The sequence below is a fragment of the Macaca fascicularis genome, chromosome 8, assembly GCF_037993035.2.
Source record: "Macaca fascicularis isolate 582-1 chromosome 8, T2T-MFA8v1.1".
Classification (NCBI taxonomy): Eukaryota; Metazoa; Chordata; class Mammalia; order Primates; family Cercopithecidae; genus Macaca; species Macaca fascicularis.
Genome location: NC_088382.1, coordinates 83,679,766 through 83,696,969, shown reverse-complemented (window position 1 = coordinate 83,696,969; position 17,204 = coordinate 83,679,766). Strand labels below are relative to the sequence as shown.

General features: G+C 42.2%; 1 protein-coding gene and 1 long non-coding RNA gene across 19 annotated transcripts in view; one reads left to right on the top strand and one right to left on the bottom strand.

Annotated features, from left to right (window-relative positions):
* Positions 1-417: 417 nt before the first annotated feature.
* Positions 418-17,204, top strand: part of UBE2W (ubiquitin conjugating enzyme E2 W) — a 75,577-nt gene continuing 58,790 nt past the window's right edge. For 6 of the 17 annotated variants that reach the window (XM_073999029.1, XM_073999025.1, XM_073999021.1 and 3 more), the window contains exon 1: positions 3,605-3,657. Coding sequence is in view for 4 of the 17 variants with exons in the window: in XM_073999022.1 (XP_073855123.1) it covers positions 3,556-3,657 (102 nt within the window). In the remaining 13 variants the exon portion in view is untranslated. Of the gene's footprint in view, positions 505-3,107; positions 3,430-3,552; positions 3,658-6,443; positions 6,585-12,549; positions 12,583-17,204 lie in introns of those variants that run through there. The other 11 variants (XM_073999024.1, XM_073999026.1, XM_073999018.1 and 8 more) reach the window with 6 other exon arrangements.
* LOC123575311 (uncharacterized) lies at positions 548-3,660 on the bottom strand. Of its 2 annotated transcripts, XR_010577346.2 has the most exons (3): positions 3,523-3,646; positions 1,575-1,696; positions 548-622 (listed from the first exon to the last, which is right to left on the bottom strand). It is a non-coding gene; the product is annotated as an uncharacterized lncRNA (long non-coding RNA). The 2 variants fall into 2 exon arrangements; XR_010577344.2 differs by lacking the exon at positions 1,575-1,696 and having other exon boundaries at positions 3,523-3,660.

The following is a 17,204-nucleotide window of genomic DNA, read 5'->3' as shown; positions in this document are numbered from 1 at the left end:
TTATTGATGAGGAAAGAAACCCAGAAAGATTAGAAGACTTACCCAATCTTGTTAATGACAGAGCTAAGATAAGAATACAAGCCTTGGATTCTTAGTTTGGTGCCTTTTCCAAAATCCAGTAACAAACTGTTGGTGACTGAACTGTCTCCATTTCTCTGCTGAGATCAGCCCCTAGGAGACTAAGAACAAACTACTAGGTGGAGGCATAGACTCAAGCAAGGACTCGTCAACTCTGCCTTTTCATGCTTCAACAAACAAATGTTCACAGGACTGCTTCTGACTTTCCAGTTTAATAAATCACTAGAACAAAAGCATTCATCAATCACATTACATTATTCGTTGTAGCATTTACCCAGTAGTCCCTTTGTAGGTCCTTTAATGTTACTATTTAGTTTCCCATATTCCCTTTTCTTTACTAGCAGAAAGTCCAGATGCTAACGTAGACCTGTCTCAGGCTCTCTCTTTACCTTGGAAGGGAAGATCTCAGGCACATACACAGCTCAGGTATGTCCAGTTTTTTTGTTTTTGTTTTTGTTTTTTTCTTCCAGGGAAGTGGAGATGCAGGTAGTTTGTGAGATGAGGGAGAATCTCCTCCTTGTAACCTGATGGTCATTTCTAATTGCTGGGGAAATGAAAAAGTGAACATCATTATCAAATCTAACAAAAATAACAATTCCTTAATATTTTCTAATATCTACTCTATATTTAATTTTCTCCAGGTGTCTCAAAAATATCTTTTTTACAGTTTGAATCTAGATCCAAACAATGTTAACATATGCATTTGTTCAATATATCTCTTACGTGGCCAAGCATGGCCTGTAATCCCAGCACTTTGGAAGGCCAAGGCAGGTGGATCACTTGAGGCCAGGAGTTCGAGACCAGACAAAACCCCGTCTCTACTAAAAATATAAATATATATATATATATAAATAATTATATATATATATAAATAATTATATATATATATATATATATATATAATTACATATGATGTTATTGAGAAGATCCAGTAAGGATATGGGAAACTTTAACTTCATTATTGCTGAACTGTTTTCCAAAGTGATTGCACCAGTGTCACTCCTATAGAGTTTATGAGAGCTCCACTTCCTCTCTCACTTTTGGTATTATCAGATTTTTTTTTTTTTTGAGATGACAGGGTCTTGCTCTGTCACCTACACTGGAGTGCACTGGCATTATCCTGTCAGACATTTTAACTTTTGCCTGATAGTAATGATAGTAACGCTTGCTCTGTAGAGATATGAGCCTAGTCTTCAAACATTGCATAATAGTGTTTTAGATATTAACATTATATGCTCACTGGAGATAATTACATACCCCCCACACCATCTGTAAGTCACTGTTTTGGCTCCTATGTCAGGATCTTTTTATTAAATATTAACAAAAGAATGGCTGGGCGCAGTGGTTCACACCTGTAATCCCAGCCCTTTGGGAGGCTGAGGCAGGTGGATTACGAGGTCAGAAGTTCAAGACCAGGCTGGCCAACATGGTGAAACCTCATCTCTACTAAAGATACAAAAAATTACAAAAAATTAGCTGGGCATGGTGGTGTGTACCTGTAATCCCACCTACTTGGGAGGCTGAGAGAGGAGAATCACTTGAACCTGGGAGGCGGAGGTTGCAGTGAGCCAAGATCGCGCCATTGCACTCCAGCCTGGGTGACAGAGTGAGACTCCGTCTCAAAAAAAAAAAAAAAAGAAGACAGGTTATTATGTGCTATTTAGTATTACCTAGAAAGGATTACTGGCATTGACCTTTCCCTCCTGTGAAGATACTTCTAACATATATGAAACCCAAGGGACCAGATACTGGTTCCACTGTGATGAGTGTCAGAATTCTTGTAACCTCTTTTTTCCTCATTAGTATCTGTCATGGTAGGTTGTTGGCTCTGACGATGTCATAATGCTTTGTTTGTAGGGTCATCCGACACTACTTTTTCCATAGGAACAATCAGCTTTTAGGCAAAGTGAACCTTGGACAGTAAAACCTGATCTTCTGAGGTCATAGAAATAAAGACATCTCAAAGAAAATATACTGGAAACTTCTTTAAGTTTTCCTCTTTCATTGGGATACGTGGGTTTCCTCACTGTTGTAATGTTGATGACACAACAGGGCTAACACCGGATATGCTTCTGGTTGATTCCGGTTTACCAAGAGCATCCAAACATCCCTCAAGGACACAGTCATTTTGCACAACAAAGGGAAACTCCGCTCATTTCTGGCATTAGGGTGGACATCTGAGAGAGGGGAGGGTATACCACCGTAACTTCTCTAGTGATGAGTAGTGTTTAATATTATGCCATAGACTAACTGGCGTATTTTAAAGATCTTTTTCCTTTTTGAACACATTTCAGATTAGAGAAGTTCCAGAGAACGTAATCTATTTTAAGAGTGTGAAACAGTGATATTCTGCATTGCTTTTATATCTTAAAGAAATTTCTAAAAAGAAAGCCGAGTCAATAAAATGACAGATTTTAAGCCTTCATTCTGGTAACATAAAAGTCTTCTACTCATTGTGTCTGCCACCTTAATTTTTAAAGATAGAGCATGAGGTGCAAGCTTTTGGCTTCCATTTTCCTCTTATAAACCAATGACATCTTCAGTTCCAGAATAGCTTTTTTAAAACGTGACTTCTGATAAATGTTGGCAGAACTGGTGCATTCCTAAAATAAATTATGTATGCTCAGCTTTCCCTACCCAAGTTCATCCCTAACTGACCACAAAACTGCCCACCACGAAATAGGCTTAAGAGAAGTCTGGACATAATGGTCTAAGTGTATATAACACAACACTGGTATATTTTTAAAAATTCAGTATATTTAAAAAAATTCATGCCTAGGGTCAATTCTGATAATCAAATTTAGACTGCCGCAACAACCGTAACTACTGTCGATACATGCGAAGTTTAAAACTGAAGGGCTGGGGTAAGGGGCAGAAACTGTACACAACAAACTTCCAAATTTTCTCTCCCCTTTCAGGCAAGTTTCAGCTCCACAAATCTAAATACCCTCGCCTTTAAAATATCAGTGTCGTTTTGCTCTTAAATCCTCATCCCGTTGTACAAGGAAACCTATGTCTCTCTTCCCCAGATTAAGAATACAAGAAGCTTTCCAGGTCTACAAGGACCAGAAAGCAGCTGCGCGGGAAGTTTCATGGGGCCCCAAGGCTCTCAGAGTGGGCTTGACGGTATGGAAAACACATCCCAAGAGAAAAATCTGTGAACCGCACAGCTGTGTTTGGAAAACCAAAACCAAATAGAAAAAAATCTGAGCTGATCCGGACGGCATCAGGATTACGCGGTACACAAGAAGAAAACAACCGTAGCCGGGTCAAAACTGTAGCCGTGTCTCCTCAGTAACCAGAGTAAACGGAAGACCGACGCGGGAGCGGCGAGCCGGACTGAGACCGAAGGTACTCGGAGCGCCATTTACCACGTCCTCGCCCCGCCCCCTAGCCCCTCCTCCCGTCCGCCCTGCGCGCCAGCCAATCCCCTCGCGCCATCACCTTCCCATCGTAGGCCCCGCCTCCGCGCCCGGGATGTTGAGCCCCCGCGGCGTGACGCGAGCACGGCAGCTCCTCCCCCTGCGTCTCTGGCCTCGCCGGTCTTGGGGGGATGGTTCCATCATGGCGTCAATGCAGGTGAGAGGAGTTTGCTGCATCTGGGCGGGCCAGGGAGCCGCCGAGAGCGTGCCAGCGTTCGGGCGGGGGTGGCGTCCGCGATTCGGGGACACCCGGGCGGGTTCGGGATCGGCCCGGGTGGCTTGTTTTCCTTCAGCTCAGGGCGTCGGGGGAGGGGTAAGAGGCGGCGAGAGGCGTTGGGGGGGTGCGGTATCCGTCGGTCGAAGCGGACACCAGCCGGCCGGGAAGTTGGGTGATAAAGGAGGCTTGGGGGAGAAAGGGCGAAGTCTGGTGTTGGCAGCCTCAGAATCGGCTCCCCGCACACACACACACACACACACACACACACACGGCCACTGCCAGTCTGCTGCCCGCCAGTCCCAGGGTTGCCTTTACCCCCGCTGTCCCTGGCCCGACGGAAACAGCTGCGCCCGCGGTTGTTGCCGGGGCAGGGGCGGCGAGGGGCTGAGTGTGGGGGAGCCGAGAAGGCGTCTCCGGAGAAGGCGACTGGCTGCGGACGGCGCTTAGCGGCCTCTGCTCCGGCCTCCCACGCCGGGCCCCCCAGACTGCTTGGCCCCGTCTCTCTCTTCTTCCCTTTGACTCTTAATCCTGTGCCCGTGGGTATCCTCTCTTTCCATCAGCCTCGGCATTCTCGCGGACATTACTTCAGCAGTCCAGTGTCTCCTCCTCTCGAAGCTGCCCCGAGTCCACTGCCTGATGGGCGATCTCCCGAGAGCCAAGTCCTCAGCCCCCTGAAACCTTTCGGGATAGCTGGCCCTTTATTTTGTTTCCCCCTACAAGGCCCCACCCTTGCGGTCGCGATAAGGCTATACATCTCTTTGCCCTTATTCGCAGACCTTTAGTGGAACCTTAGTTTGGTAGGAGGCGTTTGTTAACCTGTGCCACATCCACCCGACTTAGCAAGGCGTGGTTTTCTGGCTTTCCAACTTAATTTACTCCTTTTTCCCGAATTCAGGGAGTTGCGGGTTTTTTGTGTTTTTGTTTTCAGGCAAAGATGGCAACCACAATTGTAGTTTTGTAGAGATTGGCTGCGTTATCTATAGCCTGCGTTTAATTCATAGGTGAAGACTAGCGGTATCAAAGACATTGGAAGAGAAAGTAGAACACTCAATAGGAGTGTCAGCTGAATACTCTTTAGCGTTTTAATAATATCCCCTTGGGTAAAGAGACCACGTTTTCTTAGAAGTGTTTTTTGCTTTTGTTTCTGAAAGAAGCAAGTCTCTGTTCCTCCTCCATTTTTTTTTTCTTTTCTCTGCTAAAAGTGTTTTTCTTCCCTTTTCTGCAACTTCTTCCTCTTTTGTACAAATATATCTTTGCTTCACATTTACTCCTGTGCTTTTATGTTATTCCCCTTTCAACCTGTTTTCCTTACAATATTCTCTTTACTTTTGCTTCTCCCTCTGGACTTGCCTGCAGAACAGAAAAGTTTTATGTAACATTTCTAGTTGAAGAGATGTCACGAATGGTGCAGGGAAAAAAACAGGAACAATTTCAGGAAACATTATACTTTACACTAGTTCCCCAGAGACGTTAGAGAAGTTTCGTCATTTGAGGCCAAGAAAAGGAACTGTGGAATGCTAGTTGAACAGTAGATGCAATAGGCTACATGACCACTTAAAGATTTTTATCTGTGTTAAGATTAAAACATTTTTTATGACAAGTTTAAGATTATCTGTATTAAGATTAAAACATTATTTGAGAGTAAAAATTAAGATTAAAATCCACAACACTTGTGATAATATTTGACAAGAGAACGTAGTGTGCCATCTGGTTAGATTTAGTATCTGGAAAAGGCAGATTTGTTTGTAAGAGAAAGGTTGGTAATGTTGAACTTTACATGGTGTCTTTTTTTTTTTTTTTTTTTTTTGAGACGGAGTTTAGCTCTTGTCCAGGCTGGAGTGCAGTGGGGGCGATCTCGGCTCACCGCAGCCTCCGCCTCCCGGGTTCAAGTGATTCTCCTGCCTCAGCCTCCCGAGTGGCTGGGATTACAGGCATTGGCCATCACGCCCAGCTAATTTTGTATTTTTAGTAGAGACAGGAGTTTCTCCATGTTGGTCAAGCTGGACTTGAACCCCCGACCTCAGGTGATCCGCCCACTTCGGCCTCCCAAAGTGCTGGGATTACAGGTGTGAGCCACCGTGCCCGGCCTACATGATGTCTTAAGCAATGGAAACAAATACTTGATTGATAGTGCAATAGTGCATTTTTCTGTGCCTTAAGTATTACCTCAGACTGTCTTACCACTCTTTGAAGTTTTTCCTTCACCTTATTCCATCTAAATCTTATCACTCTCTATTCTTCTGTGTTTTCTGGTTAGAGGAATGGAAAATGGATGCTTAACTCTTTTTATTAAAGTAAAAAGTCTTTTCCTTTTGTTTGTATTTTAAAATATCTAGTGCAGATTTTCTGGTAGTATCTTTAAGAATATTTAAATATGTATAAGTCAGGCTTTTTGAAAGACAGCCCTACTTTCTGTGTGGTTATTCTGTATCTTTGTTGTACAGAATTTATATCCTGACTATCTTAATGGCAACATCTGGCTCTTTTAAGACAACTAGATTATACATAAATCTTCAATCAAATTATCAAATTTGTTTAATCACTGAGCCAGTTACCTTTTGGGGGCCCTCTGTGTGTCAGACACTTATCTAGGTGCCGCGGTTATAGCAATGAACAAAAGCGAACAAGATTTTTGCCCTCATGGATTTAATAATAAATAGTCTGGTAAGAAGAGACAGATAATAACAGCATATTTAAGTTAATTGTTTTTTGTTTTTTGTGTTGAGATGGAGTCTCGCTGTGTCGCCCATTCTGGAGTGTAGTGGTGCAATCACGGCTCACTGCAACCTCTGCTCCCAGGGTTCTAGCAATTCTCCTACTTAGCCTCCTGAGTAGCTGGGATTACGGGTGCTGGCCACCACGACCAGGTAATTTTTTTGTGTTTTTCGTGGAGACTGGGTTTCGCTATGCTGGCCAGGCTGGTCTTGAACTCCTGACCTCAAGTGATCCTCTCGCTTCGGCCTCCCAAAGTGCTAGGATTACAGGTGTGAGCCACTGCACCTGGCCAAGTGTGTTATTATATTAGAAGGTGATAGTGCAGTGGAGAAAAAACATGGAAGGCTAGGAAATTGATCATTTGGGGATTTCGATTAGGAAAAAATAAACTGTAACATGGAATGACCATGTCCTTACTCAAAAAGCTTTTAGTAGATTTCTTTATCTTACCCACACCAGGTGTTGCTGCTGCTGAAGAAGTTACTTAAGCTGTAAGAGGAACTGTATTTTTTTTTATGCCATGTTATACACATGTAACATGGGATTTCATTACCTGATAAAAATTAAATAGTCTTTAGGATCAATGCAGTAAAACAAGTAAGACTTTGAATTTCTTTTGGAGAGTATGTATTTAAAGTTGAGCTAGTAACTGCTTTAATGTATTCTGTCAGTGCGTCTCAACCATCTTTTAGGTTCTGTCCACATAGAAAGTAAGTTTCGAATAGTACACTAAAGTAGATGATGAGATTGGGAGGCTAGAAGCACCTGGCAGCAGCTCCTCATGAAACTCCTGGGATGGGAGATCAATATCCTGGCACACCTGTAAATGCTGGAGACGCTCTGCTCCCTAAAATTGCTAGAGTTCTGCCATATACAATTCAAGATAGTGGTTTTCAGACTTACGTGATCCCTTTGAGGCATTCTTTACTCGTTTTCTTTTTTTCTTTTCCTTCCTATTGTTTCTTCCTAGAAAAAAGTAATGTATCACTAAGTAAGATTACAGTTAAATTACATTTTAAAAAACCTTATCTTTTTTGGAGACGGTCTCACTGTGTCACCCAGACTGGAGTGCAGTGGCGCAGTCTCAGCGTGCTGCAGTTTCAACCTCCCTGGGCTTAAGTGATCCTTCCATCTCAGCCTCCTGAGTAGCTGTGACTACGGGTTTTTGTGTTTTGTAGAGACAGGTTTCACCGTGTTGCCCAGGCTGGTCTGGAACTCCTGCGCTCAAGCAGTCACCTGCCTCGGCCTCCCCAAATCCTGGGATTACAGGCGTGAGCCAATGTGCCCAGCCTTAAGAAATCATTCTTAAGAGGATGTTTTATTTGTGGTGATACCTAAAATTGACAGGAGTTAAACAGATCTACATTTAATTTTGGTAATTCTAAAAATCTTTTTTTTTTTTTCGAGACGGAGTCTCGCTCTGTCGCCCAGGCTGGAGTGCAGTGGCACGATCTTGGCTCACTGCAAGCTCCGCCTCTCAGGTTCACCGCATTCTCCTGCCTCAGCCTCCCGAGCAGCAGCTGAGACTACAGGTGCCCGCCACCACGCCCGGCTAATTTTTTTGTATTTTTAGTGGAGATAGGGTTTCACTGTGTTCGCCAGGATGGTCTTGATCTGCTGACCTCGTGATCTGCCATCTTGGCTTCCCAAAGTGTTGGGATTACAGGCGTGAGCCACTGCACCCTAAAAATCTTAAAATAGTACGTGGAAAGTTTCTTGTAGCAAATTTTTAGTTTTAGCATTTTAGGGACTCTGATTATTTGGTAGAAACTTTTACCCCCAAACTACAGAAGCATTATTTTATTGAAGTGAATTTTTATGTGATTCTAAACATTTTTGAAAGTATAGCAGTATTGAGGTATTTTCTCAGGTGAATCCTTAAATTGTATTTTTTTTTTGTTAAATGCTTTTTAAAAAAATTTTATAACCTTTTTTTCTTTCCTGTGGATTAATGTTATGAAATACCTGACCTCCTGGATATAATTTCTGATTTTAGAATTTAACTGCTTCAGACTTCTCCTGAGTTAGCAATTTTAACATATACCCTATATACTTTTCTAATTTGACATTCTAGAATTTTTTTTTTTTTTTTTGAGACAGTCTCACCCCGTCGTCCATGCTGGAGTGCAGTAGCATGATCTGGGCTCACTGCAAGCTCCGCCTCCCAGGTTTATGCCATTCTCCTGCCTCAGCCTCCTGAGTAGTGGGACCACAGGTGTACGCCACCACCCCTGGCCGATTTTTTTTGTGTGTTTGTATTTTTTTTTTTTTAGTAGAAATGGGGTTTCACCGTGTTAGCCAGGATGGTCTTGATCTCCTGACCTCGTCGTGATCTGCCTTCCTCGGCCTCCCAAAGTGCTGGGATTACAGGAGTGAGCCACTGTGCCCGGCCAGAATTGTTAATTTTAGATACAGCCTCCTGTTACGTTGTGTCTTAAGATCTTAGAAAGTCAGTGCATAGTAGTTGATGTTTGTCAACTCTAAAAACAGTGATATAATTGAGAGAAATGGTCAATTGAATTACCCTTGTGAATTTTCTGCCTTTACTTCCTCTCTTACCTAGCTGGGTCTTAGACTATTAACTGTCAATTTGGCGGGATAGAAGGAGGTTGAGATTTAATAACAGGAGATAAAGTATGAATGTGTGCTTGTTTTCAGACTTAGAAATAATACATTATTTTGGATTATTCACAACTTTTAACATTTTTTCTCAAACAGGGTCTCACTCTGTCACCCAGGCTGGAGTGCAGTGACACGGTCTTGGCTTACTGCACCCTTGTCCTCCCAGGCTCAGGTGATCCTCCCACTTCAGACGCCCAAGCAGCTGGGACCAGACACACCACCATGCCTGGCTAATTTTTGTATTTTTTGTAGAGATGGGTTTTTGCCCTGTTGCTCAAGTTGGCCTTGAACTCCGGGACTCAGCCATCTGTCCATCTTGGCCTCCTGAAGTGCTGGGATTATGACAGGATGAGCCATTGCCCCCCAGCCCACAGCTCTTTACTCAAATAATTGGCTATAGTGATTTAGAGAGATGGAATATGGACCCTTACGACGTTACTGTTACAGAATTCATGTTGCCTTGACGATACCATATCTGTTTATTGATGTCATTATGAAAGGGTTACAACATAATGAAAAGTTAGAAAATAGGCTGGACATGGTAGCTCAAGCCTGTAATCCCAGCACGTTGGGAGGCGGAGTTGGGCGGATCACCTGAGGTCAGGAGATCGAGACCAGCCCGGCCAACATGGTGAAACCTAGTCTCTACTAAAAATACAAAAAAAATTAGCCAGGCATGGTAGAGCACATCTGTAATCCCAGCTATTTGGAGGCTGAGGCAGGAGAATCCCTTGAGCCCAGGAGGTGGAGATGCCTGGCAGTGAGCCGAGATCATGCCACTGCACTCCAGCCTGGGTGACAGAGTGAGACTCCGGCTCAAAAAAAAAAAAAAAAAAAAAAAAGGGGAAAAGGATTATCTTTGAACAGTAAAAAATTACCATTATAATTTTACTCAGTACACAAGTATACACATGATGAGAACATCTTTTTAAAATCTGATATATAAAGTAACCTTGTATTATAAACTCAGGAATATTTCTTCTTATTTTCTTAGCTATAAAAACTATAAATAGTTTAGTAAATGCTTAATTCTTGACTGAAAAGTTACATAATTACACCAATGATTTCTCTATGATGCCAAACTGTGTTCATTGCTTACACCTTCAGAGCATCAACAGATTTCAGAGCTTAGTTTCTAATCCTAGCTTCACTACTCAGTTACTATGTAATTTTGAGTAAGTCACTTTCCAAATAAGTACATACTTACCAGAAGTTACTGCTACTTCTCTATTAGAATGAAATTAGGTTAGTTGACTTCCTCTTTTATAAAGAATATGAAGATACTATGAAGAACATTAAGGCAAACACATGCAGCAAGAAAATAAGCCACTTTTTTGGTGCATTATATAAATATGAATTTTAAATTATCCCTTTATAGGTACTGAAGCTTACTATTATAGAATTGCTTAATAGACTGACCTAAAATAGAATTAAACTAATGAAGAATTTGCTATTTAGGAATGCTTTTTGAAGTGTTAAGTAATGGACAAATATTTACTGTAGTCACTATGTGCACATTAAAGAGATAGAGGGAAAGTATTTTTTCCTGCCTTCATGAAGCAGGAAATCTAAAGCAGAAAGTAATGTCAGATTATCCTTGAAGGCTGGCCACCACGCCTGGCCTTCAAAGATAATCTTCATTATCAAGGAGAATTTTTAAGGTGGGGTGATCCCAGCGTGGGACAAAAATTAGCTGGCTGTGGTGGCACATGCCTGTGGTCCCAGCTACTTGGGGAGCTGAGGTGGGAGGCACCTGAGCTCAGGGAGTTTGAGGCTGCAGCGAGCCAGGATTGTGCCACTGTACTTCAGCATGGGTAACAGAGTGAGACCCTGTCTCAAAAAATTTATGTAAAAATAATAAGGTACCACTGCACTCCAGCATGGGCGACAGAGTGAGACCCTGTCTCAAAAAATATATATAAAAATAAAATATAAAGTGGGATGATCTGGGATCTCTCTGAAAATATAGTTCTCCTTAGTATTTACCTAAATTGAGCATTTGTTAGATTCCATCTTTATGTCATTGCTGTCTGCTTCATTATGAGTAGTATCTGCAAAATACTTGTTCATGTTTGTCAGGTATTAAAATGTCCTCATTTGAAAGCCTTTATTTGTGAATGTAGTTCTTGGATCACCAAGAAACAGTGCATGGTTTTGAGCTGTTTTATTCTAAGAAAAGACTCTACTTTCATTTAGCAGCTTTGGTAAAACTTCATTAGAGATAAAGAACGCAGGCTCTATAATCAAAAGACCCAGATTCAAGTCCGGTTTCACTACTTTTTAAAAAGCTATATTGCACAAAAATCAGTATGGAGTGTAGTGGGTAAGACAAAAACAGATTAGCAGATAGGTAAACATATAAAACTGTGTTTTTTTGTTTATCTTACCCAAACTTGTTTTCTATAGTATTTCCCCCGTTGGTATATGGGCAACCTCATTCCATTTGCTCAGCCAGAAACCTTGGGTTCATTCTACCCTACAGTCAAACCATTAGCAAATCATTAGCAAATTTCTATCTGCTCTGCTTTCAAAATATATCCGGAATTCAACTGTTTTTTTGAATTCCTGATGTAAATACAGTTGACATCCTCATTTCTTGCCTAGATTATATTAGCAGTGTCATACTGGTTTTGCTACTTCTGCCCTCATCTGTTTACTTATCCCTTTAGATTCCCAATAGATTCTTTCAAAACAAAAGTCATGTCATTTCACTCATAATCCTACTGTGGCTTCCCTCTCTTCCTCAGAATATAATCCAAATTTCATGTTATGGCCTAGGAGGCCTTAACCTTTCCCAGGTACTCTTGTCTCTGTAGCCTTATTGGCCTTCTTGCTACTCCTGCTTGTTATTTTCTCTATTTGGAATGCTCTTCTCACACATCTGGATGGCTTTTTTTTTTTTTTCCACTCAGAGCTTTGTTCAAATCTCTCTCTCTCTCTCTCTCTCTCTCTCTCTCTCTCTCTCTCTCTCTCTCTCTATATATATATATATATATACAGAGAGCCCTTTCTGACCACCCAATATAAAATAGCTCTCCCATCTCAGCACTAATAATTTCCTTTACCTTGATAAATTCTTCATACCTTTGGCTATTATTTATTAATTAGCTTATTTACTATTTTCTTGGATGTAACCTAGTGCCTGACATGTAGGAGGGTTCAGTAAATGTTGAATAAATGAATAAGTAAGCACAGCTTTTGGAATCAGATAACCATGGGTTTGATTTCTAGTTTTGTTGCTTAATAGCTGTGTAACCTCCCACCCCCCAAACATAAAATAGGAATGATAAAAACAAATAGGTTATTTCATTTCCTAGATCTTTAGAATTGGTGAGTTACCTTTTAATGCTATACGCTTCCCATTTTAAGCCAACTCTACTAGATGCTTTTTTTTTTTTTTTTTTCTGGTTTCTAGTCCCTGCACTAGCTATCAATGGAAAAAATAGATTTCCTTTATGAACATGTGTTACATGAGGTCTTTCTTTGTATTTTCAGACCACAGGAAGGAGGGTGGAAGTATGGTTTCCAGTAAGTGTGTGTTTTTTGCCAATCCTCTTCAAAACTTGAGAATTAGTCAAATAAAATTGTGAGCTTTTAACATCCTTTTAATGCACATTTTTTCTTCTAATCAAAATATCCACGTATCATAAAACTTACCCTTTTAAAGTGTACAATTCAGTGGTTTTTAATATATTCAGAACCATCACTGCTGTTTGCAGAACATTTTCATCACCCCAGAAAGAAAGTCCTTATCCATTAGCAGTCACTCCCTATTTCCCCCTTTTCCCAGTATCTGGAAACCACTCATCTATTTTTCGTCTCTGGATTGGTCTATTCTGGTTATTTTGTGAGTGGAATTATATATAATCTTTTGTGCCTGGCTTCTTTCACTTAGCTGTTTGTTTGAGACAGGTGAGACAGGGTCTCATTTTGTCGCCCAGGCTGGAGTGCAGTGACACCATAGGCTCACTGCAACCTCTGCCTCCTGTGTTCAAGCGATCCTCCTGCCTCAGCCTCCCTAGTAGCTGGTACTACAGGCATGCACCACCATACTCGGCTAATTTTTGTAGTCCCCCCCCGCCCCGCCCCCGAGACAGAGTCTTGCTGTGTCTCCCAGATTGGAGTGCAGTGGCACCATCTCAGCTCACTGCAGCCTCTGCCTCCCAGGTTTAAGCGATTCTTTTTCCTCAGCCTCCCGAGTAGCTGGGACTGCAGGCATGAGCCACCATGTCTGGCTATACTTTTTTTGGAATTTTTAGTAAGACGTGGTTTCACCATGTTGGCCAATCTGGTCTCTTAACTCCTGACCTCAAGAGATCCACCTGTCTCGGCCTCTTAAAGTGCTGGGATTACAGGTGTGAGCCATTGTGCCCAGCTAATTTTTGTATTTTTATAGAGACAAGGTTTCACCATGTTGGCCAGGCTGGTCTCGAACTCCTAGACCTCGTGATCTGCCCGCCTCAGCCTCCCAAAGTGCTGGGATTACAGGCATGAGCCACTGTGCCCAGCTAATTTTTGTATTTTTGTAGAGACGGGGTTTCACCATGTTGGCCAGGCTGGTCTCGAGCTCCTAGACCTCATGATCCGCCTGCCTCGGCCTCCCAAGGTACTGGGATTGCAGGCGTGAGCCACTGCGCCTGGCCTTAAAAAAATTTTTGTATAGACAGTTTCACTGTGTTGCCCAGGCTGATTTTGAAACTTCCAGTCTCAGCAGCCCTTCTCCCTGGGCTTCCCAAAGTGTTGCAGTTACTGGCCTGAGCCACCATGCCCAGTTCATAATGTTTCTGAGGTTCATCCATGTTGTATCTTGTATGAATACTTCATTCCTTTTTGTAGCCAAATAATGGCCCATTTTTTGGTTATACCACAGTTAATCCATTCACCAGTTATTTAAATATCAGATATTTGGGTTTCCTGTTTTCATTCATCAATGGATTAATTGACAATTTGGATTGTTTCCCCTTTTTAGTTAGTATGAATAATGCTGTGAACATATATGTACAAGTTTTTATGTCGACTTGTGTTTTAATTTGTTTGTGTTATATACCTTGCATGTAGGAGGACCTCAATAAATGTTGAACGAATGGGTCATACAGTAACTGTGTTTTAACTTTCTAAGCCTGTAGAGAAAGAACAATGATTTTTCTCCTGTACTCACCCACAACACTTGATTCTCTTTTTCTGACACCAGATATGTGGGGTTTTTTTTTTTTTCACACCAAGCAGTTTTTCAACACCAGCTTGGTATTCTATAATTCATTTCTAGCACTAACCAGAGTTAAGGGTTCAGTCTCACAGGACTGGCCCCCACTTTAGACACCAGTCACAAGTTGTGAGTTCCCAGGTTACCCACAACTTGTGTCCGACTTGGCTGCAAATTGGAGGTTCCCACAACCCCCTTCTTGGGTTCATTAATTTGCTAGATCAGCTCACAGAAATCAGGGAAGACAGTATACTCACAATTGCCAATGTATTACAAAGGATATCGTAAAGGGTACAATTCAACAGCCAGATGAAGCTATGCATATGTGAGGTTTGTAAGGGTCATGAACCCAGAAGCCTTTGGCCCCATGGAGTATGTGGCTATGTTCTTACTCACCAATTCAAAAGCTCTCCAAACTCTCTTTTCGGGTTTTTATGAGGCTTCGTTACTTATGCACAATTGATGAAATCATTGGCTATCGGTGTTCGATTCAACCCTGAGCCCCTCCCTTCTTCCCCAAAGATTTGTGGGGTGGGGCTGAATGTTTCCACCCTCTAATCACATGGTTGGTTCCTTTGGCTGCCAGTCCCCATTCTGAGGCTCTCCAGGAACCCCCAGCCACCAGTCATGGTATTAACATATAAAAAAGATTCCAAGGGTTTTAGGAGCTAGATGAAGACCAAATACGTATTTCTTGTTGTAAATCACAATACCACACTAAGGAATTGCCAAACTTTTCCACGGCAAGTGCAGCATTATGCATTCCTGTGAGCAGGGTGCAAGAACTCCAGTTCCTATGTTTGGCCAGTGTTTATTATGGTGGTTTTTTGATGATGGCATCCTAGTGTGAAGTGGCATCTCATTATGGTTTTGGTTTGTATTTCACTAATGACTAATGATGTATTAAGTGTCTTTTCTTGTGCTTATTGGTATTTCGGTGGAGAAATATCTATTCAAATTTTTTGCCCATTAAAATTTTTTTGTTGTTGAGACGGGGCCTCACTCTGTCACTCACGCTGGAGTGGCTGTGGCATGATCTTGGCTCACTGAAACCTTCACCTCCCAGGTTCAAGCGATTCTCCTGCCTCAGCCTCCTGAGTAGCTGGGAATACAGGCATGTGCTACCATGCCCAGCTAATTTTTTTGTTTGTTTGTTTTTTGAGACAGAGTCTCGCCTCGCCCTGTCGCCAGGCTGGAGTACAGTGGCACGATCTTGGCTCACTGCAGCCTCTGCCTCCCGGGTTCAAGTGATTCTCCTGCTTCAGCCTTCCGAGTAGCTGGGATTACAGGTGTGCGCCACCACGCCTGGCTAATTTTTGTAGTTTTAGTAGAGATGGGGTTTCACCTTGTTGGCCAGGATAGTCTCAATCTCTTGACCTCGTCATCCGTCCACCTCAGTCTCCCAAAGTGCTGGGATTGCAGGTGTGAGCCACTGCACCCGGCCCTAGTTTTTATATTTTAGTAGAGATGGAGTTTTGCCATGTTGGCCAGGCTGGTCTCAAACTCCTGGCCTTAAGTGATCCACCTGCCTCAGCCTCCCAATGTGCTGAGATTACAGGCGTGAGCCACCGCACCTGGTCCTAAACAATTTGTCATTTTGTTGAATTGTAAGAATTCTTTATGTATTTAGACTACATGTCCTTTATTAGACATTATTTATTACATTTGCAAAAATTTCCTCTTTTTTTTGAGACGGAGTCTCGCTCTGTCACCAGGCTGGAATGCAGTGGCATGATCTCAGTTCATTGCAACCTCTGCCTCCTGGGTTCAAGCGATTCTCCTGCCTCAGCCTCCTGAGTAGCTGGGACTACAGGTGCGTGCCACCACACCTAGCTAATTTTGTGTTTTTACTAGAGATGGGGTTTCACCATATTGGCCAGTATGGTCTTGATTTCCTGACCTCATAGATCTGCCCACCTTGGCCTCCCAAAGTGCTGGAATTACAGGCATGAGCCACTGCACCCAGCCAATTTCCTTTACTTCTGTGGGCCATGTTTTCATCATCTTGATAGTGTCATTTGAAGCACAAAAAATAATTTTGGCAAAATTTATGTTTTTTTTCTTTGTGTATTTGTGTCATATCTAAGAAATCATTGCCTAATCCAGGGGGTCATGGAGATTTGCATCTAAGTGTTTTTCTGAAAATATAATAATTCTAGCTTTTACATTTGGATCTTTGATACATTTTGAATTCATTTTTGCATATAATATAGGGATTATTTAGTTTCATAGCATTAATATGGCAGCTTGTTTTCCATTTGAAGTTGTATAGGACCAAGCTGAGAGTCCATCAGGTTTGATAGTATCACGTTGGATTCAGGTTACGTCTCTGGGTGAGTGGAGAGCTGTTTTTCACATAAGAATTTATATTGCAGTCCTACTACTAAAAAATGTGATTCTAATATAAAATATTGCTGACTATATATATATACACACACATATATATACACACACATATAATTTTTTGTTTTGTTTTGTTTTTTTGAGACTTTGTCAAGCAGTTCTCCTGCGTCAGCCTCCTGAATAGCTGGGACTATAGGCGCGCCTGCCACACCTGGCTAATTTTTGTGTATTTAGTAGAGATGAGGTTTCACATGTTGGCCAGGATGGTCTCGATCTCTTGACCTCATGATCTGCCTACCTCAGCCTTCCAAAGTGCTGGGATTACAGGCGTGAACCACCGCTCCTGGCCTGCTGAGAATTTTTTTTTTTTTTTTGAGACGGAGTCTCGCTGTGTCGCCCAGGCTGGAGTGCAGTGGCTGAATCTCAGCTCCCTGCAAGCTCCGCCTCCCGGGTTCACGCCATTCTCCTGCCTCAGCCTCCCGTGTAGCTGGGACCACAGGCGCCCGCCACCACGCCCGGCTAATTTTTTTTTTGTATTTTTAGTAGAGACGAGGTTTCACCGTGTTAGCCAGGATGGTCTCAATCTCCTGACCTTGTGATCCGC